This window comes from Triturus cristatus, chromosome 3_2 (genome assembly GCF_964204655.1).
Source record: "Triturus cristatus chromosome 3_2, aTriCri1.1, whole genome shotgun sequence".
NCBI classification, from domain to species: Eukaryota; Metazoa; Chordata; class Amphibia; order Caudata; family Salamandridae; genus Triturus; species Triturus cristatus.
This window is the reverse complement of record NC_140584.1, coordinates 263,046,425-263,072,513: the sequence shown is the minus strand read 5'-3', so window position 1 is coordinate 263,072,513 and position 26,089 is coordinate 263,046,425. Positions and strand designations below refer to the sequence as shown.

Here is a 26,089-nt window from a genome sequence, read left to right as displayed (position 1 = left end):
GCGTGAGAGACGGTAAGGAGGTGTATTTAAAAGGTGAAGGGTGCACTTCCACTCCGGATCATTCTGTGGTGTGTAGGCACATTCAATTGCATGGTGCTTGTCAAATGCACGCTCATGATTTAGCTTGTATTCTGAAAGGGATTTGTGTGCCAGTTATGACCCCGTCTTGTACGCTGCTTGCTAACGGTAATTATGTGCTATGCAATGATGAAGCTTGCTGTGGGATGCTTCCGGGAATTCCTCACATCGTGACTGTATCACTACGAGTTGTTTTCTGTCATTACGTCCTTTTCCCACCCCCGCATGGCCGGCTCGATGTATCCATCTGGCCTACCATTCCAACCTTGAAAGCTGAGTTCAACAAGATGAGCAGAATAAAGGCTCTATTGTCTCAAAAACAAGTCGTGTTGACTCCATCCCGAGAAACATTTGTCCTTCACGTAGCTCACACGCGCACAGAGGTGCAAGCGCTTTTGAACACTGACCTCCCACTACATATTTGGGACTCGGATTCTGACTATCTTTCATGCCTCGTCAACAAGTGGCCTGGATTTTTTTTCTAAATTGTGGGCTCATTTCATCATTCGATTTTTGCTAGCGTCTTCGGAGGTCTCCCTTTGCTTCTCGCCCTCGTAGCTGGGGTGCTATTATTGATCTGCGTACTATGCTGTGGCTTCACAACTTGCGTTACAAGACAGCATGCACCGGCTGCTCCATCTTCGGAAACAAATGCTTGAATTCTACGGCACTCTGCCGCTGGCGACCTTAAGCAGTGCCTATGGATTGTCCTTCCGGTTTCCCTTCTTTACCTGCGTGCAACCTGTCTTTCATTGCCTAGATTGTCCATTCGAATGGGCTCTGGATTTGTGCCTGTCTAACTCGGTGTCTCCTGACCCGGATTATGATCGACTGATGAGCCCCTTAGTGGCTCATGAATTGGACTGTTCTGGCGTCAGTATCATGGCCTGTGCTGCAGCACATGGAGTCCTAGGGAATTGGGACATCGGAACGGCTGCAACTGAATTCTTATCCAGAAGATATCTTGATGTCCCCACCTGTTGTCCACAAATGGTGCTGGATGCCCCGATTGTTGAGGAACACGTGTGTTCTTTTCCCCTGCTGAACTGGATGGCAGATAATTTTGCGGAACGTTCATATGATTTCCTCTTGGAAGCTGTTGCAACTTATTGTGCTTATACCTTGATGGATTGACTTTAGCCCTGCTCATTTCATGGTGCATCCATCGATGTTATATTTTTTCCCCTTTTACATGGTTAATTTCCCTGCAACATCGTTCATAATTGACATTTCTTTTCTGACTTTTTCGCTTCCCTTCTATGGACTTCCAGTTCATGCCCTTGGTTCCGTTGTATCAAACTTGAACTCTGCGTTCTCGAATTACCGCCCCTAGTGGTTAGTGGTACGAACAAGGGGGGGTGTAGTGATGATTACTATCTCCCCATGTACAATGCTAAGTTGTGCAATTCACATGGTTTGCTAATTTGAGAATAGCTATACCACTGTACTAGTGATAGCGAGAGAGCATGAGAAGAAGACCTTGACAAAGAACATCGAGAGCCAGAGTATCAACTGAAAGTGTCCATTTAGCACTATTGCAAAGAGTTACAGGTGACAAAGGACAGTACCATTCCCATGGCTGGCCTAGGAGAAATCGTCAATGTTTCAACTGACAATGCGAGAATGGAAAGGACAATGTAGCCCCTGATGATGAGAACAGACGGGTGTTGCTTTGGAGATTCTGGTGGAAATAACTGGTGTTCACACTGTCTGAAGTTAGTCCACTTTCTTTTGGACTTTGACAGGTTTAGACATCTCTGCTTATTCCTTTAAATCTTTACGGAGTGTGACTTAGGCTAACACTTATTTCCCCATCCCAAGAAGACTCTTGACTAAACTTCTGAAATGCTGACACTGTTCTGAACTTCCCCCCATTTTCCTATTTTTCTGCATTCCCATGATGTTTAAGATCATTTAGGGTTTTAAACCTTCCTTCTTAGGATGGACTATAATTTAGAAGATTTTAGAATTTACTCATGTGTAAAAGAGAGAATCAGAAACTCTTCTCTGAGCGTCAAATTCAGTTATTGATCATTTGTATTGCTGTGACTCAACATCTTGGCTGCCTTATACTGGTACGCCTAAACTTCTTTAGAAGGTTGGATTATCCTGTTGTTATTCTGTATCTTTACAGCATGGTACTAAGATTTGTTTATCTTAACCTCACTGCTAACTTGTATTAATCCTTCTCAACTATAGTCACTGATTCCTGGTCCTTATCGTGTAGCCAAATGGGCTGCACTGTTTATTAAAGTGATTGATTTAATGCTAACTTCCTTTACCTTTCAGTCGATGAGAAGAAATCCACCAAATAATCATGGTAAGAGGGTTTTCCCAGTGCTGCAACACAGCCAAAGATGCAAGCAATTGAGCTGGCTGGAGTTTTCAGGGAAACTGGGTGCTGGAAAACTGGGGCAGTCATCATCATCAGGCAGAGCAGAATTCAGACATCCAGATGGAAAATCAGCACTGCCCGACTCATAATCAAGCCCATTGTTGGGTATTTCTGTGTATTGCTGCTTGAAGAGAAGCACTACTATTAAAAAATACTCTGCAGAGCAATGTAACACATCTATGATATTTCATTAGATTGGTTTTACTTGTAGTGTTGGTCAGTGTACGCTGCTGTGAGTTCTGTTATTGGTGTGAGTGCTTGTTGTCAACTTAATGATGAGTGCAGAGCCATGCACACGTAACAGGTACATGGATGTTGATAATAGCACCTTTCACTAGGATGTGACACTCAAGTTCTAACAAAACACACCAGCCAGAACAATGCACATACCTAACAAACAGCTCATAAGCATTCCACTCTTAACACGCTAACCCACCACACAAAATACAAACGCTGCATTTTTCATGGCTACTGTCGACCCAGACAGAATTTATACTCTCAATTACCTCAGGCACATAGTTCAAACCCGGGGACAACATGTGTACCATTCCTCTAAGATGGCACATACTTGCAGTGGTAAAGACATCCTCATACACAGCTGAACAATAATCATTACATCACAATGACAACCAAAGACATACATGAAAATAACCTAGTAGTGCACCAACACTACTGTAAATCCAAAGCGAACAATTAGAAAACGTACCCTTGAGACAAGAGCGTGAAAGAACGAGAAGCTCAGCAGAACTGCTAGGCCATTCTATAAATAATAGTGTGCTATACAACTCTCTATAACATAAAATAACATTCAGCTTTCAATAGGGTGCTTGCCCTAAGTGAAACACACAAATGTAGATCAGGGTGAGGTGGTAATTTTAAGCACAGGATGGATAAGGGACATGACAAAGAAATGATTTAATTTTAGCTGTCAGCAAGGCTATCTGTCCAAGACCTGAAATCAAACTTATGAAAAAAGGATTGAGACAGGATTGAAGGATATCGTTGTTACTTAGGACACATTTTCTCTTTTCAAGTGCTATATTTTGCCACATCTTTCTGCATGTATTGCACAAGGATTTACAAGCATCTTTGATGATACATCTTTTACTTTGTCTTCTTTAGATGCCTATAATCCTGGTGAGTGCCAACTCACATACACCAACCCTAAACGTCTTTGCAATAGCTCATTGTTTTTAAATTCCATTAAATCTTTGCACAACTGACTCGAGGTCGACAGTGGGCCAGAGACAGTCACCCTCACTGAGATACACCCCCCAAAGACAACTCAATAATATACCAATTGCGGCTGAGCTTGGATGGCAGGTTGCAAGACAGTCCACCCTCTTAACACACCAGCAGGGAGAACACTACACTATTTCCACACCATACTTACTCTCCAGACATCCCAACCTCACAATGGTATGTAAGGTCTCCAGCAAAGTGCTAAGTGGCCAAGTGATATGGTTTGTACTCTTTGTATAGCTCACTCTCGCCAAACATAACTATATCCATAGTTCTAGCAGAAGAATACTCTGAATATTGACAACTACCTTCAGTCCAGCCCTGAATATGTACTGCATGAATATGTACTGCAATAAATATGTACTGCATGGATATGTATTGCATGAAATATATACTACATGAATATATACTGCATGAATCTGTATTGCAATAAATATGCACTACATAATTTTATACTGTATGAGTATGTATTGCAATAAATATGTTATGCATGGATATTTACTGCAATACATATGTAATGCATGAATATGTACTGTAATAAATATGTACTGCAATAAATATATACTACATGAATATGCACTGTAAAATATATGTACTATATGAATATGTACTGCAATACATATGTACTGCATGAATATGTATTGCATTAAATATGTACTACATGAATATATATTGCATGAATATGTATTGCGATAAATATGAACTACATACTTTTATGCTGTATGAATATGTATTGCAATAAATATGTATGTACCGCATCGCCCGCTCCGAGCTCAGGACACTGCTGGATCCGGCCGCACAGCGCTGCCCGGGCCCGGAAGAGATGGAGACGGACCACTACGGCGAGCAGATGAGACCGCTGCTGACTGCGAGCCTGCCGTGAGGGGAACGGCCAGCATTGGGGGCATTTTGTGACTCCTACCTTTGCTCACCTCATTATCGACATCGCCGCCGTGAGGGGAACGGCCTTGGGAAGACTTCATCCCCCAGAGTGCACAGCGTCCGGCGCTTGCCGCAAACATCACCAGGCAGCGCCCGGGCCCCATTTAAGGCTCCCAGTTGTCCCGCTGCGCGGGACGTGCTCACACCTTGTAATTGTTTTGTTGGACCTAGAGCCTGCCGTGAGGGGAACGGCCAGCATTGGGGGCATTTTGTGACTCCTACCTTTGCTCACCTCATTATCGACATCGCCGCCGTGAGGGGAACGGCCTTGGGAAGACTTCATCCCCTAGAGTGCACAGCGTCCGGCGCTTGCTGCAAACGTCACCAGGCAGCGCCCGGGCCCCATTTAAGGCTCCCAGTTGTCCCGCTGCGCGGGACGTGCTCACACCTTGTAATTGTTTTGTTGGACCTAGAGCCTGCCGTGAGGGGAACGGCCAGCGTTGGGGGCATTTTGTGACTCCTACCTTTGCTCACCTCATTATCGACATCGCCGCCATGAGGGGAACGGCCTTGGGAAGACTTCATCCCCCAGAGTGCACAGCGTCCGCGCTTGCCGCAAACGTCACCAGGCAGCGCCCGGGCCCCATTTAAGGCACCCAGTTGTCCCGCTGCGCGGGACGTGCTCACACCTTGTAATTGTTTTGTTGGACCTAGAGCATGCCGCGAGGGGAACGGCCAGCGTTGGGGGCATTTTGTGACTCCTACCTTTGCTCACCTCATTATCGACATCGCCGCCGTGAGGGGAATGGCCTTGGGAAGACTTCATCCCCCAGAGTGCACAGCGTCCGGCGCTTGCCGCAAACGTCACCAGGCAGCGCCCGGGCCCCATTTAAGGCTCCCAGTTGTCCCGCTGCGTGGGACGCGCGCGGGCAGCGCCCGGGCAAAGCCCGGGCCAAGGGCGGGCCCGTCCTTGCCCGTCAGTGGCCGATAGTGGCTGGGCTGGGCCCTCTCTCTTGGCTTGGGATCATCATTGGTGTGCTTGTGGTTGGATTATACGTAGTGTCTTGGTGAATTTAGTGGGGCCACACTTTATATTGGGAATTAGGTCAGCCCATTTATAATATAGGCGCACAAGTGTTAAGCCACCAAGTATCATGAGCAAGAGGACAGCGGAAGGAAGACTGGTGGGGACCTTGGATGACTACCTGACAAGGGCCGAGTCAGTAATCAATAATAAGATTCAAGCAGTGGAGAGAAGATTATCACTTGAACAATTTCTGGTGCTACCTGCTGCCCAGCCTGTGGATGTGCAGGCTATTACTATGAATACTGGGTCTGTTAACTGTCCCTCGGTGGACCAAGCGCGTTTAACACCTAGGTCAGGGATTACTGATACTCTGTCAGTTGTAGGTAGCCCTCTTAGCCCTGTTATGGTAACAACAAGGGCTAAACAGAAAGTTATTGACCCCAAGACCAGAGAACCGCCTTGTAAGAAAAGGAAAGGTAGAGGTCCCAATAAGACAAGTGCCCCAAAGGTACCGGTGGGAATTAGAGGGGTTCAACCCTGTAAGATTCCAATTACGTCCGAAAGTAATTCCCCCCTGCAACCCTCAATCCAGCAGCTCCTTGAGCCCCTAAGCTCATTTCTTAAGGAATAGCTAGCGTCCCATATTCAACCATTTCTGGAAAAATTAGATTTAGTGGTGACAAGGTTAAACTACATCGATGACACCTTGCTAAATAAAATTCCATCACTTGTAACTCCACCTGTACCTAACTCTAATGTTGTGGCTAGTAATGTAGGTGAAGGGGCTCCTGTTGGTCATTTTGACCCTAGATCTCAAGGTGTTAACCCTCACGTTAACACCGTATGTAGAGCAATCCCAAATCGGTCTATGGTCTCCCCATCTTCCTTGGAAAGGCCCCTACCCGTTCAGCAGCTTAGGAGGTCTACACAAGGATCTACTGTCCTGACAACAGAGGATCCTGATGTGTTAATAAGTTTACATCTCCCCCAGGAGGCCACTCCCTATACAGTTATTTTAGCTAACGTTCCACCACTTCTAGCAGGGACAAGGGAACACTGGTCTAATCTAAAAAATAAAGCCCTTCACTATTTAGGGAATAAACTTGGGGTTAGCAATAGTTTGTTTGAAGAATTCAAAATGGTTAGACGGGTTAAATGGGTTGGCCATTCTCAAAAGTCCCTGGTAGGGGATTGCGTGGTATTGAGTTTTAGGTCCCCTCTTCTGGTTGAACAAATCTTGGAGAGGGCCTTCTATCATGCTTCTAATCCTAACGCGATTATGATTTTACCCCTTGGCTATTTTTATAGACCAGCAAGGGACGTACTAACTAGCCAGCCCAGAGCCATGGTTAATGCACCACAGCAGTGTTTACAGCCCCTTGTTCCTTTCTCGCTTCATAATCGCTTTACCGCCCTCTCTTCATTGGAGGACAATGACTGACTGATGGAAGACATTGTCCATCATGAGATTAGGTCAAATGGGGTTTCTGACTCCCTATATTTGGTTCAATCTGTACAAATCCCACCACTGGCTAAAGGTGTTGAATTAATTGTACCTGGTTTATCCAGTATCCATTCTGCTTCCCACTGTAATGTGGTAAATCGGGAACCGTCTAAAGAGACTGACTCTCCCAATATTAATATCTCCTCTTGGAATATAGCAGGCTTATCCTCTAAATTAGCAGTACCTGACTGGCTGGCTTTTATTGACCAGGCAGATATTTGGTGGTTTCAGGAGACCTGGTCGTTAGTTCCCTTATTTCGCACAGGGTTTTTGAACTTCTTTAAACCAGCCTTTAAGGGTCCCAGAGGTAGACCGGTGGGTGGTTTGGCTATTTGGGTTCGCCAATGTGAGGGCGTCATAGCAGTGGAAGTTCCATTTGATAATCCTGATATTCTGGCTATCAGGCTTACCTCCACAAAGGGTCTCAATATCCTCATTATAAACATCTATGTGAGAGGTCTCCCAGGTGGCAAATGCTCCCCCACTGTTTACTTTTTGGAACAATTACTTTGTTCAGTGTCCAATGATGGTCACAGGATGGTGGCAGGTGATTTCAGCACATGTTTTGAGCCTCTGGGAGCTGATGACGGGAAACTGTCTGAAACAGAGGATTCTGTGTGCGGAATCCCCCAGTTGGAATTAACCCCGATTAGGAAATGGACCCAAGCAGCCTTATATGTGAAGGGTCTGTGCCTTGATAAGGGCCTGAGGGCTGCCAATGGCAGAACGACATCCAATAGGTTTGGGATGTCGACCTTTAACAATGGTAGAAGCGGTAGCCGAATAGACTACATTTTGGTTAACTGTGAGCTGTGGCCGGCAGTTATTGATATGGTGGTGACAGATAGGATTGAAAGTGATCATAATCCCTTGTCGTTGCTTTTATCAGATAGTAGCTTCAATGGCCCCCCAATCGACGACGGGTGTGTTGTGCAAACGCATGCCATCCTGTCCAACGACCAGAGAAGGGTCCGCTGGCCCAAGATTGCCACTAATGTAAAGGCACGGGAAGCCATTAGGAATCTGGTTAATATAGCCATGGATAAAATAACTAGCTGTGAGTCAGAAGAGAGGGTTAAGTGTAGTATCCCGTCCATTCATAGCGATCTATTTGTGGGCCTAAAATCCCTGTTTGTTAAGAGCTTGCCAGCCAATGGTAAAACCCAACCCATGAGGGAGTCCACTTGGTTTGATGCAAGCTGTAAAGCCACTCGCAGTGCACTTTCAATAGCTCTTAAATCCAGGCTACCAGTCAGTATTAGGTCCTGTAGAACTGCATATAAAACTGCACAATTAAAGGCTAAGAAAAAATGGGACGAAACCATTGGAGTGAATTGTATGAGGCATGCAAGGAAAGGAACATGTGCCAATTTTGGCATCTCCTTAAATGGGGCAAGAATTCTCAAAAAACGATCCCGACAAACCATGTCGAACCTGCTCAGTGGGTCAACTTTTTTGCTAGTCAGTTTAAGTCCAGGGACAGGCCCGAAAGAGCCTTGTTGTATGATTTCGATACAGAAGAGTTACGGTTTGCCCCTAGTGAGGTGAAGGCTATTTTGAAATCCCTTCCATGTGGCAAAGCACCTGGCCCGGATTGTATTCCTGCTGACTTATTCAAACAGGACCAGGACCTCTGGACTCCTTATTTGACTACCTTCGCTAATGCCCTGGCTCGTGGAGCATCGGTTCCGGATTCTTGGTTCGGGGCAGAGATCTTGCCAATCTACAAGAAAGGTGATCGCTCTGCACCGGCTAATTATCGTCCGATCAGCCTCATAGATGCTGCCCAAAAAATTGTTGCACGCCTCCTTTTGGGTCGTATCCAGTTTTGGATTTCCGAAAACAACATCCTAACGCCTTTACAGGCGGGTTTTCGGTCCCATGTTGGTACTATTGACCAAGCTTTTAGGTTTACTTTATTGTATTGGAAAGAAGTTCTTCTTGGGGGCGGCTTTCTTTTTGCAGCCTTTGTGGACCTAAAGTCTGCATTTGATTCTGTCCCAAGATGTAAGTTATGGGAAGTTCTTCGGGCGATGGCTTTCCCTCCTGAACTACTCAGGCTTTTGATTAGACTTCATGAACATACATATGCCCAGGTCCGCTGGGGTGAACCAGGGGAGGTGACACCTAGATTTGAGGTATCTAAGGGGGTAAGACAGGGTTGTGTACTGGCCCCTACTCTTTTCTCCCTGTTTATTAATGGGGTTATTAATTATTATTCAAATTTTCCAACTGATGCTCCCTCCTTAGCTGGTACGAATGTCCCCCTCCTCATGTTCGCGGACGACACTCTCTTAATTTCCAAAACGCGTCAGGGGCTACAGCTAGCACTGTCCCGTTTTGAGTTGTTTTGTCGTGAACATGAGCTTGAGGTATATGTGGGGAAGACCAAATTTATGGTCTTACGCGGTGCTGGACCAGTTAAGGCAAGTGTTGTAATGGAAGGTGCAACACTAGAACAGACTTCCACTTTTACTTACTTGGGTATCACCTTTTCTGATAACCTAAGTTGGAAGCCCCAGATTGAAATTTTTACCCTTAAACATATCCAATTAGGTGGAGCATTGCTTAAGGAACATAGACTTTCGCTCACTAAACCCATGGCTCCCCTGATAAAAATTTATGGTTCTAAGATCCTTCCTGCGGTCTTGTATGGTGCCGAACTATGGGGGTTTGGTAAAATAGATTCCCTGAGGGTGGCTCAAAATAAGTTTTTCAGGTCAGCGGTTGGGTTACCACAATCCTCCCCATGTATACCCCTCCTATATGACCTAGGCTGCCACCCTGTGGAGGATCTGATGCGCTACAGGCCATTGGCATTTTGGTAACGCCTATGGACCACACCCGAACTGTCCTCTTACGCCAAGGCATTATTGGAAGTCAAAAATCTTGGGGGTTCCCATAGAATCAGTTGGCTGTCAGAAATCAAATCTATTCTGACTGATATGGGATTGGGTGATTTGTGGTTTAACCCTGAGGCGGCTGTTTTCCCCCCGAAAAAGATTTTTAGGGATACCTACTGGCAGTGGGTCAAAGTTAAGCGCTTTGCCTCTCTGACTGCAGGTTCCTTGACCATAACATACTTGACCAATAAGGATGAACCTTATTTAGAGCCATATTGGGACTTAATTACAAAACTGCAGGACCGCAAACTCTATCATCAGTTCAGGTTTGGCACTCTACCATTACGTTGCTTTACAAAAAGCTGGTCCACCCCGGGTAATGATAAATGTCCCCATTGTGAGGACAAGATGGAAACTGTTGATCATTTCCTTTATGTTTGCCCGGAGTATATTCGCCCACGACGGTTGTGGTTGCGTCCTGTATGTCGTAAATTAGGAGTTAGATCAGTACTAACTGCTAGCAGAATGTTAAAGTCTGATACCTCTAGTTTTGTGATCATTGGTGTGGCTAAATATATCAGCTGGGCATGGATTTTAAGGAATCGGTCTATATGCCCCTAATCATTGATTTAATTACTATGTAGCCTGTGGTGATATAGATTTTATTAACTCAAGTCATGTAACCCTTCACATTTAATATCTTTTTAATATTGATGCTTTTATTTAATGAACTTTATTTGTTTGGTTTTTTGCATACTAGTTCAATCATATCTGTGCTTTTAAATTGTATATGATGATTTTTAGAATGTCTTTTATGATGAAATATTCGCAATAAAGACTCTATGACTCGACTTGACTTGACTTGAATATGTACTGCAATAAATATGTAATGCATAAAAACGTACTGCAATAAATATGTACTGCAATAAGTTTGTACTGCATATATATGTGTTGCATTACATATGTACTACATGAATATATACTGCCTGAATATGTACTGCATGAATATGTACTACAATAAATATGTACTGGATTTATATGTACTGCGTTATATATGTACTGCATGAAGGTGTACTGCAATAAATATGTATTGCATGAATATGTACTGCATGAATATGCACAGCATGAAGCTGTGCTGCATGAAGATGTATTGCAATAAATATGTTCTGCATTAATATGTACTGCATGAAGATCTAGTGCAATAAATATGTACTGCATGAAGATGTATTGCAATACATATGTACTGCATTAGTGTGCACTGCATTAATATGTACTGCTTGAGTATGTACTGCATTAAATATGTACTGCATGAATATGTACTGCAATAAATATGTACTGCAATAAATATTTACTGCATGAATATGTATTGCAATAGATATGTTATACATGAATATATACTGCATGAAAATGTTTTGCATTAAACATGTACTGAATTGATATATTCTGCATGAATATGTACTGCATGAATATGTAGTGCAAGATTATGTACTGCACTAAATATGTACTGCAATAAATATGTACTGCATGAATATGTAGTGCATTAATCTGTACTGAAATAAATATGTCCTGCCATAAATATGTCCTGCATGAATATGTGCTACAGAAATATAAACTGCATGAATATGTATTGCATTTAATTTATACTGCATGAATATGTATTGCATTAAATATGAACTGCATGAATATATACTGCATGGATATGTACTGCATGAATATGTAGTGCATTAATGTGTACTGCAAAAAAAATGAACTGCATGAATATGTACTACATGAATATGTACTGCATGGATATGTACTGCATTAAATATGTACTGCATGAAAATGTGCTGCATGAGTATGTACTGCATTAAATATGCATCGCATGAATAAGTACTGCATGAATATGTACTGCATTGAATTTGTATTGCATGAATATGGACTGCATTAAATATGTACTGTACGAATATATACTGCATGAAGATGTACTGCATGGATATATACTGCATGAATATGTACTGCATGGATATGTACTGCATTAAATATGCATGACATGAATATGTACTGCATTAAATATGTACTGCATGAATATGTGCTGCATGAGTATGTACTGCATTAAATATGCACTGCATGAATAAATACTGCATTAAATTTGTATTGCATGAATATGAACTGCATTAAATATGTACTGAACGAATATATACTGCATGGATATGTACTGCATGGATATATACTGCATGAATATGTAGTGCATTAATATGTACTGCATTAAATATGTACTACAATAAATATGTAATGCAATAAATATTTACTGCATGAATATGTACTGCATCAATATAAATTGCATGAATATGTATTGCAGTCAATATATACTGCATGAACATGTACTGCATTAAATATATACTACATGAATATGTCCTGCATTAAATATGTACTGCATGAATATATACTGCATAAATATGTACTGCATGAATATGTTTTGCATTAAATATGTACTGCCTGAATACGTACTGGATGAATATGTACTGCATTAAATATGTACCACATGAATATGTACTGCATTAAATATGTACTGCATGAATATGTACTGCATGAATATGTACTGCATGATTATGTACTGCATTAAATATGTACTGCATAAATATTTAGTGCATGATTATGTACTGCATGAATATGTACGGCATTAAATATGTACTGTATGAATATGTAGTGCTGAATATGTACTGCAATAAATATTTACTGCATGAATATGTATTGCATTAAATATGTACTGCTTGAATATGTACTGCATCAATATGTACTGCATTAAATATGTACTGCATTAAATATGTACTGCATGAATATGTACTGCAGGATTATGTACTGCATTAAAATATGTACTGCATGAATATTTCGTGCATGATTATGTACTGCATGAATATGTACTGCATTAAATATGTACTGTATGATTATGTAGTGCAGGAATATGTACTTTATTAATTATGTACTGCATAAAACGTACTTTATTAAATGTGTACTGCATGGATATGTACTGCATGAATATGTACTGCATTAAATATCTACTGTATGAATATGTACTGCATGAAAATATACTGCATGTATTTGTGCTGCCCCAATAAACACGTGAAGATGAGTAAACTTGTGTGGAAATAGTACTTCTTAGGAACTGTAAGACTGTGTCAATCAAACATAGGGATAAAAAAAAAGTCAGACTGTTAGATTTTTCTTTTTTCAGCCAAGTTTTATTTCATTGTTTTTCCCTTCCCCAACAGCCTCTTGCCTTCGTGACATACGAAGGATACACATCTGGCCTTATAACATAGACGCACACAGGCTCACATTTTTAGGGCTGCAGAAGAAGCACGGAGGGGGGGTCTGGACAGCTGCATCATTCTGAAGGGTCAGTAAACAATGGTGTCACAGCTCACCCATAGGGAGAGCAGACACTATACCACCAAGCCAAGGCGAAGCTGCTAGCTAACTCCAGAATGCAAGACACAATATTTGGAACAGGTTGTGTTTTTTTCTAAATCTCATTAAGGGTATTGTGCCACTTGTGGGGCCAAGTTGTTGTTTTTTAAATGACAAACGTGGGCAATTGTTCTGCTCTACAGATAAATGTCAGGTGCCAGGGCTGGTACAGTTCTAGGGAGGGGTTTTGAGTCTGTTGCAAACGAAGTAGAAGGCATGGCCGCCGTGTTTCTTGAAAGTACTTTTAAAGTCCTCTCTAGAGCCATGCACTAGCTTGGGTATGCGTGTACGCCACTTCGCTCTAGTGGTACCCTGCCTTTACTAGGTGAGTATGTGCACTTGTCGCTGTGAGACGGGGGCTCCCAGGTGTATCCCAATCATCCCATTTGAAGCTTAAGCACTAGGGTAGTTAGTTATTGGTTGTAAGAAGTTAGGATGGATAGATGTGAGGTGGAATGCATGCCAACTGGGTAGCCATTATTTGAATACATTCTAGAAGGATAGCTATTGATTGAATGCGCTCAGAATAGACAGGTGAAGATGGAATACCCTTATTGACTGGCACAATTATACACCCTGTTTCAGATGAAGCAGTAGCCTATCTTATCCTCACTAAGGGAGCTCCCGTGACTGGCAATCAACAGCAGAGACATGTGTCTGGGTGAAAATAGGAGACTGTCCTCATACACGCTAAACATGTGGAGCCTCCTCATACACACTAAACATGGGACCCTGGCGAACTTTGAGGGATCTTTTTTTTCTGCTTTTGAAGGTGAGGCTGCATCTAATTTTATGTGAATGAAGACTACTGTTATGTTTCCTACTCTAATGTATCTGAAATAGAGTGGGCCTATTTCAGAGAGTTTATTTAAAGGTGCAAATGTTTATTAGCTGTAGCAGTAGGTGGATCGAAATATAGGGAATGAGAGACTAATTCTGTATTATACTCATGTGGCTGCTACGCACAGTGCAGAAGAGCGTGCACAAGCAATCGCAGGCAAATGCAGATTATTGCACTAGTCAAAATGGCCACCTGTTTCACACATGGATGTACCTATTCCTTTATTTTTGTAGCTAGGTAAACACTTCAGCAGAGGGTAAATCAGCAGGTAAGTTGTAGGGAAGGGAAAAGAAAGAAAGTCTTTATGTTCTAGAAAAATTATGAAAAGTGCTTTGGTTGATAGAACTCTGGATAGACCACTGACAGTGAATGCTCCCAGGGTAATTTATTAATGGTGGCTACCTTATGGGTCAATAATAATTGGTGATATGCACTGACAGTTAATGGCCAAATGGTGGGATGAACTCAGGGTGAATATTGCTATAACGCATTAGTGAAGGTTAGTTATTTACGAAGACAATGTTTCCTAATAAAATCTCAAGAAAGGGAATATTATCTCAGTTACAGCTCACCTTCTATATGTGTAAATGTGTACTATTATTTGTAGCATAGATGTAATTTTTTTATTATACATGTAATATTCACTTCAGGTTGAAGTAATCTTATTCATCCTTTATATTAAATTAATTAAACACACAAATTTGAATTCAAAAACAGACAAAGAAATTAAAACTCATTAAAACAAAGACACCTAACCTCCGTCGCACTCAGGGATTCTGAAAGGCCACAATCATAAGTAGGTTTAAAAAAATAAATAAAAAAAGCTGTCACTGGTAAAGCTGCACTGTTCTCAGTATTCTGCCACCACAATTCAATGCAGCCATCTTCGAAATGGTGTCCTTAACAGTTTGGCACTTCTTGGCACCTCCTAGTGTCCCTTAAAAATTCACTGAGAGGACATTCTCGACGATGGGTCAATCTCTTTTGACAAATTACAAAATGGCGGTTTCCAGGGCAATTTTGTGTAAAAGGCTGCTTTTGCATTTGAAGGAATGTATTAAATATATTTTCTATTGCATGGCCTCTTGTGACAAATGAAATGACAGTGGCTTGGAAGCTTGTGCTACAACCGGCTGCGAAACAGAGCCCTTTTGAGGGAGCTCAACGTCTTACTCGACTCATGGGACGGAAGTAAGGTGTCCATGCAATAAGAGCTTTATCCAACCATTAATCAAGTAAATAACATAAAATATATATATATATATTAAGCTTTTGGATTAAAAACAAACTCTGTAGGGGTTTAATTTTATACACATATATGTATGAACACTATACAATGTGAAGTGTATGCCGCCTTTTAGCACTCAGTGATTCACAGTGATGTCTCTTGTCTCCCGCGTGCACTGCAATATCTTTCCTTCAAAGGGGAAGGCTGCTAAACCAGGCCTGATATAGTCTCTGTGGAATAGAAAGCTTGATGGAGTGATACTGATGTTCACGTAGGGGCACAAAGATATCCCATGACGGTTCTCACGGTCGGAGTGGAGAGAGAAGGTTGACGAAGTGCTGCCAATGTCGTCCGCTGTCTTTAAACAATTTTGTTTTCCAAGGCGGCAATTCTTTTCGTCACAGCTTCAAGTGAGGATACGTTAAGGAGAGTGACGGTTCTTTAAAATGAAATGAGTTATCATTAGGAGCGCCAGGGGTCGTATTATGATGGACTTTTCTGGCGCAGCGAAGAGCCGAGCTCCTGTTTTATGTGCCTGCAGGGTGTAAAGTGAATTCATTTAGTCTGATATTTCTCTGAGTCAGTGCATTGTTTTTCATACAGCTCAGGCAACCGGTGGCCACTATTTCTGAGCTGTAAAATGTGAAAACTAAGCACTAACTCAAAAAAGTATTGGATGAAATGAATTCAACAAAGCAGCACGCATAGAAGTTACAAAACACAATTTCAGATTGTTTATGTGCAGGAAGGGAGACATAAACAATCATCCCCTCAATACAGGCACACTTGCACTTTGGTGCAAGGGTGCCTGCTTTGGCGCAAGGCTGCTAAATTTTGCGCCAGCAAAGGGAGAAACGCAGGGCTGCACCGTATTCTTGTAATTGCGGTGCAGCCCTGCATTTCAGAAGTGGCAGAGCGCGGCGTTAAGCCAACAAGGCTAACGCCACGCTCCGTCACTTCTTTTGTAAATATGCCCCGGAGTTTGAACCATTTGTGCATCTTTAATTACATATTTGCATTCACAAAACATTGGAAGTGCATCAAAGCATTCTTTTAGGCCAAACAAAACATACCAAAAAGTATACCCATCAATCTCATATTTTAACCGGTATTCCAAGTACTTGGCTTTCCTCTGGAGCCATCATGTTTAATAACTGACTGGATTTCCCTTATGTGGCCTCACGTGCTTCAACAGTGGTTTACTGAAGTCCTATTATAGGTACAGATTCACAAATATTTAATCTATGTGTAGATATGATGTACCCCTGGAAGTGGAGTGTGTAACACTTACTCAAGTTAAAAATCTTTCATGCAGTTACACGTCTGTTAAATGAGTGCTTGATTCCTGTCACCTATTGCCTGTTTCAATTGTTTTAGGAACTGCAATGGAAATTGTTATATTTCATTCAGTAATTCAGCACAAGCACAAACTCATATGGAAAGTGTTATAGAGTCTTTAATCAATACTAATTAGAAATGTTTATTACTGTGATTTTCCTGTTTTTTTACATGATTATCCCGACCAAAATTAAAGAGAGTTAAATAGGGTAGGAGTGACTGAATAAAAAGGATGCTGGTTAACTGAAAGCAGGTACAAACTAGGCCTGGGCATGAAATTCCACTCCGTTCGCGGAGTTTGCAGAGATTTCCCCACCCCATGATACGCATAGCACAAGGAGCTCGGAAAAACTCTGCAGAGCGGGGTTTTTTCCTTGCTCACGCTCGCCAACATTGGCAAGCGAGGAAAATCTCACTACTGACAACCTTCTGGTGAGATTTCTCAATGCAGACGGTCGCAGATGGTCAGTACCTCTCACTCCGAGAAACATTCCGTTCACGTTGAGGAAGCTGCCGCTTGAGTAGGATATCTACTTGAGCGGGAGAAAGAAACTACGTCCTCTTGCTCTGAGCATGGTGCAGTTTATGCTGATTTTACAGAGCATGACAAACCCCCAGTGCTAAAAATCAGCATGAACAGTACAACGTAATGCACTCTGCAGCTTTCAGAACTCAGCGTAGGGCAAAGTGTTTTTTAAGTCACTTCGTGGAGTTGCGCGTAGCAAAATTCTATGACCTAAGCCCAGTCCTAGTACACACTCAACTCCAGGTTAGCACTAACAACTCTAACTCCTTGTTAACAAGAAGTACCATTTCCTGTTCTACCACTCAGTTCCACCTGTGCTACAGTTTCTATCCATTTTCTAATGCAAGTAATTCTAGTGTTGTGACAAACACTTCAGTACCGCTCTCCCTCTCATGCAGGTGACAAACATAATGTAATATCCAAGTCATACCTCAATTCTGTCATAGAGCAGCCTATTGCATTCTAAAACACATGACAAAACAGGTGTAATGGCATACCGGCTATTGCATCGTAATAAATGGCCCTCTGCAACAGAGAAAGTAATACTAGAATAGGAGCGATGTGTCCCCAAGGCAGCATATGAATTATCACCCAAATGGCAGCTTGGAAGTTTGGAAATACACTAGTTCTGTCCCAACGTGTCGCATCATTTTTAGAAAATAATAAACCTATTTTGACACCTCACTCAAAAGCATTTGTTAGTTTCAGACAATGCACACACTTTGCTCCTGAGTTGGAGCTTGTCATTTAAGTTTTGGTGCATACAGATGCATAACCATATGCCAGTTCAGTGCCATATTGTTGGAAGGCATCTGAACATATGCCCATCATATCATCATAACTAGCAAGCCAGTGGCAGATGCTGGCAGCTGACTAGATTAGCAGGGTTCTCTGACACCCCCCCCCCCCAAATGGTTAGGTTATTTTAGGAGGAGTCCCACAAAATTCTTGACAACTTCCAATGGATCTTTTAGTCCTAATGCTGGTAGAGTCTGTACTAGCAGACACTCAAGAAGCTTTTGACCCCCTTCATTTATGTTCTTTCAAATTTTTGTCATGGAAAACTGTTTCCCTAAGCTATTGCAATTGCTAGAAGGATAGGTGAGTTTCCGGCTCTGGCCTCTTCTGCTGTTACAATTGTTACTAAGAATACTAACAGCAGTTACTAAAAGTAGTGCTACTGAAAGAGTGACAAAACAATTTTCTCAAAGAGAAAATCAATTAGCTTCTGCCTTCATGGGACCAGTAGAAAATGATTGATGGCAATGTATTTGTTGCTTATGAGGGTCACAGATTGACCAGGAATATGTGTGCAGATTATTTCTAGGTTGATTTCTCTCACAAGGACACACTTTCGAACTTGCTGGAGATGTTTCTTTTGAATGAACTGCTACATCCCTCAGCCATGCCCAAGCAGCAGCAATACCGTGTCAATCCTTAGAGCTAAGGGAACCCAGAAGCAAAGAACTCGTGAACAGCTATTTGGCCCACTGTGCATTGCTTTGTTAACCTTTGGTAAGCACTATGGCTTCAACATGGGAAAAAGTGATAGGCTCTAATTAGTAGGGCTGTTATCCAGTTGTTGCTTGCATCACTTCATTCATGTCCGTGACCTCCCTCTGGAATGATTCACATAATCTGTCCAGGAGCCTCTATCAATCAGAAGAACAAGTTACTCACTTTTGGTAGTTTTCTTTGTGTAGGATGATCCATCTCCCAGAGATCACTTACAACCCGGTCACTGATTTTCTCTGGAGTGGCTGTTAAGCTGTGCATTAAGCTGCTATTGTTTGAGTTTTTTTATTTTTCATCTGTGACATTGGTAGGAAGGCTTTGCAACTTTGATGACAAGGTTGCACTGTGCCACCTAGGTGTTGGTGAGATGCTATAGCAGTTATATTTTCCAGATACTGTCTGAGTATCTGGAATTGAGATTCGTGTAAGGAATCTGCAGGAGCTGGACCGTCCATCAGAAAGAACGTTACTGAAGGCTTGTAACTTATTAGTTTCCGGGCAAACTGACTGCCTGAAAAGATAGCGCAACCATCTCCAAAAAGGTGCCATTTACTACTGTTACAGGAAATCTAGATTCTATTGACGTTGAGTATCTAGTACAGGGGTCTCAAACATTTTCGGTAATGAGAGTTACTTCTGACCAGTGAAAATCATCATGAGCTACTAAAGGCCAAGTAACTCGCGCTCTGTTACCAGACACCCCTGTGGAAATTTAGCTTGCAAACTGAACATTATCTGCGCCATCTTGTCTCTCCCCAGCGCGACACACAGGAAAGCGCACGGCAGCCATCTTAGGCACCCTGGTCTCTCCCTGCTCATTGCCGATCGCCAGCGCGTCCCCCTGACGCTGCAAGCATCCCCCGCGCGCCGGCCACCCCCGCTCTCTCATACACGGGCCATAAACCCTCTCCTTCTGCGCGACCCTGCCATGGAACCGCATCCCACGCCTGACCGACATCCCATACATGGTCATGCATCTCTTTGATAACCCCCTTCCTCTGCGCCCCATTGTCCGAACCGATCCCAGGCCATCACCTAGCCCTGCGGATGCAGTTTATTGTCCCTACTGTAAGGGAAACGCCCCACATCAAAGGGATTACAGTAGATCAAGGCCCCCCACCCCCTGAGACCCGACCGGTCACACACACCCCCGGGAATTGGCAGAATATCCTGCTGTGTGATAGCCATCTCCTACTGTGGGTGGGGTGGGGACTTCCACTGTAGATATGTGTGGGAACGAGCTCGAAGTGGGGATTCTGAGGATGTTCTTTCTTACATCAAAGTGATCTCAAGAATGTGCCATGTATGATAACCCTGCAATAAAGTCATAAACCTGTGTATAAGAGGCCAGGCCTCAGAGATGCAGTTAGAGCACCTCGTGATGATACCTTGCTGTCTGATCTGATGTGTTCTGCTCCGACGGAATAAAACTTTGTTTCCTGCCTTCCAGTCTCCGGTGCCTGCCTCTTTATTGGTTTAACATCGAATGGTATAAGAGGCGATTACCGCCGGGCAATACTTGAAGGTTATCGACTGAAACTGCCGCTACCGTTTAACAATTGGCGTCCCAAGCGTGGGGCCCATCAGCGACACGTGGATCCAGTGGGAGAGGTCCCGACGACAGAGTGAACGACTGCAACGATCGGGAGAGCTCCTGCCCGATAGACCCTCGTCTGGCAGCCGATCATCCGAACTTCACTGGTTCCGAGCAGACCTCTCTCGAGTGATCTATGGTCCTGACTGGGAACCATCAGGAGTGCCGCGGCAAATACGGAGAGTAGAGGACGATCGGGCGCTGGAGGCGGAAGACGAGAAACTGTCCACGCGGTCCGGGTAAGGTCGTGAAACACAACAAATTGCGAAACGATTGATTGATTGATTGAAATACTAGTATTGCTTATTGATTGTTCTCTTTGAGATATTCGCTGTCTACAAACGGGGAGGAGTAGAAATACACTCTCTCTCTCTCCCTTTGCAGATAGTGAAGGGTAGGTAACGCAGACTTTTGTCCCCGTTGAAACCCGTCGTGCCTATCTTTATCTCCCCACTGATTGATTGTCCGAACATTGATTGTTTTGAAGAATAGTGCTCTTTGAGATATTCTCTGTTTGCAAATAACGTAGAATAGAAATATTCTGTCTAGTCTTTGCAAATAGTGAAGGGTAGGTAACGCAGACTTTTGTCCCCGTTGTAACCCGTCGTGCCTATTTTTATCTCCCTATTGATTGATTGATTGTCCGAACACTAGCTGTTCGATATTGGTTCTTTTGGAGGTATTCTCTGCTTACAAATAACGAGGAATAGAGATATTCTGTCTAGTCTTTGCAAGCAGTGAAAAGATAGGTAGTGCTGACTTTTGTCCCCGTTGAAACCCGTCATGACTATCTTCTCCCCACTGATTGGTAGTTGGTTCTGCCCGGACCGCTTATTAGAGGTGAACCATCCGGCTCCTCTGGAAGGCACCCCTAATAAGGACATGTTCACTAAATATGGACTAGTCGCCGTAGCTTATAGCAAGCTATGGCACAAATATACAAGGAAGGACCCCGAGAGTCAGTGGCCACTGATGGGATCCTTCGACGACCATAAGATAGAAATGCTAGAAATAGCTCTGCGTAGCAATAAGACGACGCCTACTATGCTTTACAGTATCGGCATGTGGCGCAAAGAAGCAACACAACGGAAAAAGAGGGAAGAAGTAAAAGCAGAAAAGGAATTACGAAAGGCAGCTCACCTTGCCGCTAGAAAGTTAGAAGAAGAAATAAAGGAGAGAAGGGAAACTAAACTAAGACAGGAGCCCGAAACATCGGGCCAGTACGCTGTTAGGACCCCCTCTATGCTCTACCCTGAGTTGTCCTCTAAGCAACGAACGAATGATGAATTACTATTAGGTCCCCCGATCATTTACATGCCCCCTCCATACGCACCCTCCCAATCGGTAGTGCAACACCCACAACCCCCAAACACGAGCGAAAGCAGTACAGGGGCCTCGGTCCTCACGGCCTCCGCGCCGGCCGAGCCTCTTGTACTGAACACAACATCGGCAATAACGTTGGATGACCCTGATATGAGAAAGAAAGATTCCACCAGAATGAATCGACTAACAAAGGATGAACGAGCAGGAATCAACAAGATAGTAGGGACACTGGTGGAGCGAAAGGAAAGTGAGGAGTATATAACAGACGTGTATAACTCGTATGCCGACAGCCGCAGACGACACTTTGTCGTACGGCTTTGTTATCACGCCCTGAATACATATGAGGATAGGTACCACGATAAAGGTCCCGAAGGCTTAGCGGCCCTATATAGGAAGGTAGACATTGGGGAAGAAGGAGAGGGCGATGTGACGAACCTCTTCACTCGTACACTCGAGGTCTATCGACACCTTAAAGAACACAGACAGACAACCAAAGCAGAAACCCCCATAGCGACTAAGCCCCAGGAAGGAAGGACTGATACCATGATGCCCATCAAAGAGGCCGCCCCCTACTGGGTCCCCCCACGAGGTCAGGGAACACATGACGACATCAACCACCAAGATGCGAAGGGAAGGGTTGTATATAATTGGGTCTACCAGCCATGGGACCGACAAGACATTTTGACCTTTAGAAAAACCCTACCCGACTTAAGAAAGAACCCGACTGCCTTCTACACCGAACTAGGTACAGCCTTAGGTTCAACAATAATGACCTTAGCAGATATCGACTTGTTCTTCGGGTTATGTCTGCTGGCTGATGTGTGGAAGCAAATCCGGAAAGTTGACCACGCTGAGCCGTTCGGATATACCTGGGTACAACTCGATACCATAGATAAACAGCGAGAACCGGGACAGAAACCCCCGAAAGCCATATTGGAGCTCCCAGACAAGATTGTACAGAAGTTGAAGACTCTAATCCCAGAAAGAAAGGTAGACTGGTCGATAGTGACGGCTTGTCGCCAGAAACCCCAGGAGGATGTGTCTGAATACTTCTCTCGATTCGAGACTGTGTTTTCCGATTATAGTGGCCAGGACATGACCACTGCAACCGGACATCACCTCTTTGTCCAGAATTATGTAAAGGGTCTGTCACAAGAAGTCTCCCAGAAGCTACAGACCAGCGAGAGTAGTTGGGCAGCCTCCAAACCCGCAGCAATCCTCCAGATAGCCCAATACTACGAAAATCAAAAGAATGAGAACGATAGGGCGTCAGAGAGGAAGAAAAAGGAACTGAAGGAGAGGGTAATGATAGCACAGTTGCAGGGGGTGACCATAGGAAGGGAACCCCCGAAAGGGAATTACCAACCAACCGCCCCTAGAAAGCTACCCCCTAGAGACCATACACCTGCACCCTACAACGGACGGAGAGACTTAGATGGGAACCAATGTGCGTTCTGTAGAGGGTTCGGACACTGGAAATCCCAGTGCCCGGTCCTTCTGGAATTGAACAAAAATAGGGACCCCAGAGACACAGCATATGACCCCAGAAATAGAGGACAGGGACGAGGGTACACGAACGACGCCATCAACGACAGGCCAGGCAGACCAAACACCTTTGATCGCCCCCGACAAAACCAGTGTCAGCAGTCCGACTACGAAAGCACCCATGACTTCGCATAGGACCGCCAGGGGCAAGGGAGGGATCCAGTCGAACTCCGTGTTGACCAGCAAGGTCCTTACGTCACTGCTAAGGTCTTGGGCACCAAGTCTCCATTCCTGGTAGATACTGGGGCGACACGTAGTGCGTTATCTAAACGACTGATTCCTAGGGCACCCTTGTCTGGCTCACACGTAACCTCAATAGGCTTCGATGGAATGCCCTCCACTAACCCCTTATCCGCACCAATCTCCTTTGACTTAGAAGATAACGCCACTGACACGACCTTTCTGCTCTCCTCCAACACCCCCGATGCTATTATGGGACTTGATTTGCTAAAACATTTTCGAGCTACCATCAGATGCTCCCCAGACGGAGTTTGAGTCATCCTGCACGATAACCCAGATCTGTTCAGACCTTGTCACACACGATGTATGCTCTCTATAACCGATACTGACCTGTCCCTACTCGACACGTTACCTTCACATCTATGGGCTAAAACCGACTCAGATGTAGGGCGCATGGTGATCGACCCAGTACACATAACCGTCCGACCGGACGCAGTGCTCCCAAAGCTTCCACAGTATCGGATATCGCCCGAAGGCGAGAAGGCATTGGTGGAAATCATCGAGTCCCTAGTCAATGCAGGAGTGGTAGAAGAAGTAGTCAGTAATGTTTGCAACAGCCCTATCCTACCCATTGTAAAAAAGCAAGGCGAGGGAGATGAGAAAGCATACCGCTTTATTGTTGACTTACGAGAAGTTAACAAAGTAGTCATACCTCAGTACCCCGTGGTCTCAGACATCACCACCATCCTCACCCTGATTCCGTCCACTGCCACCTCTTTTACCGTTATTGATCTCAAGAACGCATTCTTTTCCATCCCCATCCACCCAGACAGCCGCTACCTGTTCGGCTTCACTTTAAAAGCCCGTTCGTATAGATTCTGTAGGGCACCCCAAGGCTACACTGAGAGTCCCAGCATTTATAGCCAAGCCCTCAAGAGACAACTAGATGCAGTCCAACTACCCGATGGAGTGGTGTTAATACAGTACGTCGATGACATTCTTTTGGCGGCCGACACCGCTCCACTTGCCGTCACAGCCACCATTCACCTCCTCCACTTCCTCGCGGAAAACGGTCACAAGGTCTCCAGGAAGAAGTTGCAATTCTGCCAACCCCAAGTGACATATCTAGGCCACCTACTATCCAAAGACGGGAGGAAACTTACCCCTGACCGAATTCAGACCATCCTAGAAACCCCTGTTCCCAAAACTCAGAAGCAAGTGCGGTCTCTAGTAGGCCTCACCTCCTTTTGTCGACAATGGTTGCCAAACTTCAGTCTTATTGTAAAACCTCTGCTTTCCCTGCTGGCTAAAGATGTCCCCTTCCCCCTCCCCTGGACACCCGAATGCCAATCCTCCTTCAAAGAATTACGAGACGCCCTCTGCTCGGCCCCAGTCCTAGGAACCCCAGACTACACTAAACCTTTCTCCCTCTACACCCACAAAAGGGAGGGATGTGCGTTGTCTGTCCTAACCCAGTCCATAGGCCCTAAACAACGCCCTTGTGCCTACTTCTCTGCCACTCTTGACCCTGTAGCCAGAGCTTTGCCCGCCTGCCTTCGAGCAGTAGCCGCCGCTGCTGTCTCTATCCGGCAAAGTGAGGGGATCGTGCTCTCGAACCCCCTCACAGTATTGGTACCCCATGCGGTTGACACCCTCCTGAACCAAACCAAGGGGCATATCAACAAGGGCTTTATCTCTGCTTTTTTGGCTTTAAAAGCCAAAAAAGCAGAGATAAAACTAGCACCCTATCAACAACAGGGTGCTAACATGCAAATTTGCATGTTAGCACCCATTTACTCTACGCTTCCCCTTGCATCTCTAATGAGATGCAAAGGGGGCGTTCCAGAGTAAAATAATAGGAGAAATGTCGCTAAGCGACATTTCTCCTATTATCAAGAATATCGCTAACCCTGTTAGAGACAAAAAAAGCAGCGCTAACCGTGGTTAACGCTGCTTTTTTACGTCTGGTATTTTTCTGACTTAGCCATGATATCCTATGGAAGGAGGATATCATGGCTAAGTTTGTCTGTCCCTATCAACAAGCTAACGTGAGATTATCGCTGGGTTTCCAGCTATAATCTCACGTTAGCCACTTAGCGTGAGGATTTTTATCGCTATTGAGATAAGCGTTGCTAATAGCACGCTATCTCAGCGATAAAAATCAACGCTAGCCGGCGATAATTATCCTAGCGCTAAGTGCGCTCAGCGATAATTATCGCCGGTTGTTGTTGATATGCCCCCAAGACTCAACACCTGACTAGCGCACGACTGACTGGTTACGAACTAACTCTGCTTGCACCCCACATCACATTGAAACGATGCACCACTCTGAATCCAGCTACTCTACTACCTCTCCCTGACGCTGACCCCAATGCGTCCCCTATACATGACTGCGTGACCCTCACCGACGAACAGACCAAGAGTAGGGTTGACCTCCGGGATACTGCCTTCCCGGACCCTGACGGAGAACTGTGGGTGGATGGCTCGTGTATCAAGCTCCCCGATGGCACCACCTCAGCTGCCTATGCAGTCACCACAGCCCGAACAGTTGTTGAGACAGCCCGCATCACACAGCGATCCG

The 26,089-nt window shown here is 44.1% G+C and overlaps 1 protein-coding gene across 1 annotated transcript in view; it reads right to left on the bottom strand.

Annotated features, from left to right (window-relative positions):
• Positions 1-15,709: 15,709 nt before the first annotated feature.
• MATN1 (matrilin 1) overlaps positions 15,710-26,089 on the bottom strand; it is a 159,770-nt gene continuing 149,390 nt past the window's right edge. Inside the window, exon 8 of the mRNA XM_085647592.1 lies at positions 15,710-15,898. Coding sequence (XP_085503718.1) covers positions 15,848-15,898 — 51 coding nt within the window. The 3' untranslated portion in view covers positions 15,710-15,847. The remainder of the gene's footprint in view (positions 15,899-26,089) is intronic.